Source organism: Geospiza fortis, unplaced genomic scaffold, assembly GCF_000277835.1.
Source record: "Geospiza fortis unplaced genomic scaffold, GeoFor_1.0 scaffold611, whole genome shotgun sequence".
Classification (NCBI taxonomy): Eukaryota; Metazoa; Chordata; class Aves; order Passeriformes; family Thraupidae; genus Geospiza; species Geospiza fortis.
The window spans coordinates 2,156-5,684 of record NW_005054865.1 but is presented as its reverse complement, the minus strand read 5'-3'; the positions used below and the strand labels follow the sequence as shown (position 1 = coordinate 5,684).

General features: G+C 44.9%; 1 protein-coding gene across 1 annotated transcript in view; it reads right to left on the bottom strand.

The window, feature by feature from the left end:
- Window positions 1-3,529, bottom strand: part of TEX261 (testis expressed 261) — a gene marked incomplete at its 5' end in the record, with an annotated part of 5,434 nt that continues 1,905 nt past the window's right edge. Inside the window, 2 exons of the mRNA XM_005431271.2 lie at window positions 1-1,191; window positions 2,442-2,544. Coding sequence (XP_005431328.2) covers window positions 1,076-1,191; window positions 2,442-2,544 — 219 coding nt within the window. The remainder of the gene's footprint in view (window positions 1,192-2,441; window positions 2,545-3,529) is intronic.

Sequence of the window (3,529 nt, the reverse complement as noted above, 5' to 3'; positions counted from 1 at the left end):
TCCAGGATTTCTCCACTTTATTCATCAATTTCTGGGAAAGTTTTTCCCAAATTTCCGGGGGTTTCATCCCAAATTTCCTTTTCCTGGTTCAATATTTATGGATTTCCACAATTTCCCTAAAATCTGATTCGGCTCCTCGGAAATCCAGGTTGGAAAAAAAGATGGAAAAACAGCTGGGGGAAAAAATTCCCAGGAAAACCGGGATTCAAAGGAAATCAGGAATTCCTGATTTTCCTCATTCCCATCCTGGAATTTTCCAGCAAATCCAGAGGGGGAAAAAAAAACCCCCCAAAAAAAAAATATCTAAAAATCCCAATCCAAGAGGTCTTGGAGAAAAATTCCAGCTTTTCCAAAAGAATTTGTTTGGGGAATTCCTCAAAAAAATGTTCTGGATTGGGAATTCCCAAGTCTGGCTGAGGCGGGAATGGAAAAATCCGGAAAAAAAAAAAAAGAGGAATTTTCGGATGGGAAAGAAGAAATGTGCAGCTCCCTCTGAGGATTTTTCATCCTTTGGAAAAGGGAGAAGGAAAAAAAATCTGGGAATTCTCAACATTCCCCCCTCTCTCGCAGGATCAGAAAAATTCTGGGAATTCCCTGGAAAAACCGAGATTCCCATCAACTCCTTCCCAAGGTTTTGCTGGAGGGGAAAAACGGGAATTTCCAGGATTTAAATCACCCCAAATCCTGATTTTTTTTTTTTTTTATTTTGGGATCATTCCTTCTGGAAAACCGGAATGAAGGGACAGCGTGGAATCCTCGGGATTTATCCCGATTTTTCCCATTTTTTTAAAAATTCATGGCTCTGTGGAACCCTCAGGAAAATCCAGAAGCAGCTCCAAAAAAACCCAAAAACCCTCAGGGAACTGGGGAAATCCCCAAAATTCCCAAGATTTTCCATGAAAACATTCCCAAGGCATCAGCAAGGAAAAAAACCCCAAGCGCGGTCGGCACCTCCGGGAGTGTCCAAGTCTCTGAATTCCCAAAGAATTCCCAAAAAAAAAGGGGCGGAAATTTGGGATATTCCGGCTGCGGGATCTTCTGGATATTCCCGAAAATTCCCGAAAATTCCCGGATTTCAGTAAATTTTCTGCCTGCTGGGCAGGATGGCTTCCTTGATGAAGGAGAAAATCAGGAGAATCCCGGAGCGTTTCCCTCTTTTCCCCTTGGTGAAATAATTGGAGACGACGTCGTCTGCGGAAAACCGGGAACGGGATCAGAATTCCAGAGGGGGGGAAATTTCGGGAGGATTTTTTTGGGAGCGGGACGGAATTCCCAAAGGAAGTTGTGGCTGCTCCCGGATCCCACCGGGGAATGTGGGATTGGAGTTTTGGGGTAAGCAGGGATTCCCCAAATTTATGGGATTCTCCAAAAGCTCAGCAATGCCATAAATTATTGGGATGCCAAATTTCCGGGACATTCTGAGCCTTGGTGACCCCGAAAAATCCCAAAATTTTGGGATATTCTGAGCCTTGGTGATCCCCAAAAATCCCAAATTTCTGGGACATTCTGAGCCTTTGGGAAGCCCCAGGAACCCCAAATTTCTGGGACATTTTGGGGCACCCAGGAATCCCAAATTTCTGGGATTCTTTGAGCCTTTGGGATCCCAAATTTCTGGGATATTCTGATCCTTTGGGGACCCCAAAAATCCCAAATTTTTGGGACATTCTGAGCCCTTGGGAAGCCCCACGGATCAAAAATTTTTGGGACATTTAGAAAATTTGGGGCACCCAGGAACCCCAAAATTTCTGGGATTCTTTGAGCCTTTGGGATCCCAAATTTCTGGGATATTCTGACCCTTGGTGACCCCTAAAAATCCCAAATTTTTGGGATATTCTGAGTCCACAGGAAGCCCCAGGAACCCCAAATTTCTGGGATTCTCTGAAGGCTCAAGGACCCCCAAAAATCCCGAATTTCTGGGACGTTCTGAGCGGGATCGAAACCGGACAAACGCAAAATCCTTTCCCACTCATTCCCAATCCCAATCCCATTCCCATTCCCAATCCCATGCCCAATCCCAATCCCAATCCCAATCCCAATCCCAATCCCACCTCCGGGCTGCACCGTGGAGTTCAGGACGTTCAATCCTTGGGATTCTCCAGGGGCTCAGCGATCCCCCCCAAAATCCCAAATTTCTGGGATTCTCTGAAGGCTCAAGGACCCCAAATTTCTGGGATTCTTCAAGGACCCCCAAAAATCCCAAATTTCCACAGCATTGTCATCCTCGGTGCCCCCCAAAATCCCAAATTTCTGGGATCCTCGAAGGCCTCAAGGACCCCCAAAAATCCCAAATTTCTGGGACGTTCTGAGCGGGATCGAAACCGGACAAACTCAAAATCCTTTCCCACTCATTCCCAATATCCCAATCCCAATCCCAATCCCAATCCCAATCCCAATCCCAATCCCAATCCCAATCCCAATCCCGATCCCGACCCCGTTCCCACCTCCGGGCTGCACCGTGGAGGGCAGGACGTTCTCCCCGGCCGACAGCGACACGAAGAAGGCGAAGGGAATCAACCACAGGCAGAAGGTGAAATAAGCCAGGACCTGCAGAATTCCCAAAATTCCAACCAGAATTCCCGAAATTCCAACCCCAAAAACCCCAAAAATTCCGACCCAAAAACCTCAAAGTTCCAAGAATTCCTAAGGAAAAGCGTCCAGCTCATCCCATTTTTTTGTGGGGGAAAAGTTTCCTCGAGGGGTTCCCAAATTGTTTTTGCTCTTCCTTGAAAGAAGCCAGAATTCCCAAAATTCCAACCCAGAATTCCCAAAATTCCAACCCAAAAAATTCCAAGAATTCCAATGGAAAATTCCTAAACCTGGACCTGCAGAAACCCCAAAATTCCAACTTGGAAATCCCCAAAATTCCAACCCAAAACCCCCAAAATTTTGAGAATTCCAATAGAAAATTCCAACCCAGAATTCCCCAAAATTCCAGTTCAGAAATCCCAAAATTCCAACCCCAAAAAATTCCAAGAATTCCAATGAAAAATTCCTAAACCTGGACCTGCAGAATTCCCTAAAATTCCAGCCTGGAAATCCCAAAATTCCAACCCCAAAATTCCAGGAATTCCAATGGAAAATTCCTAAACCTGGACCTGCAGAAACCCCAAAATTCCAACTTGGAAATCCCAAAAATTCCAACCCAAAACCCCCAAAATTTTGAGAATTCCAATGGAAAATTCCAACCCAGAATTCCCCAAAATTCCAGTTGAGAAATCCCAAAATTCCAACCCCAAAAAATTCCAAGAATTCCACTGGAAAATTCCTAAACCTGGACCTGCAGAATTCCCAAAATTCCAACCCCAAAACCCCAAAAATTCCAACCCAAAAACCCCAAAAATTCCAAGAATTCCTACGGAAAATTCCTAAACCTGGACCTGCAGAATTCCCCAAAATTCCAGCCTGGAAATCCCAAAATTCCAACCTCAAAAATTCCAAGAATTCCAATGGAAAATTCCAACCCAGAATTCCCCAAAATTCCAGTTCAGAAATCCCAAAATTCCAACCCCAAAAAATTCCAAGAATTCCA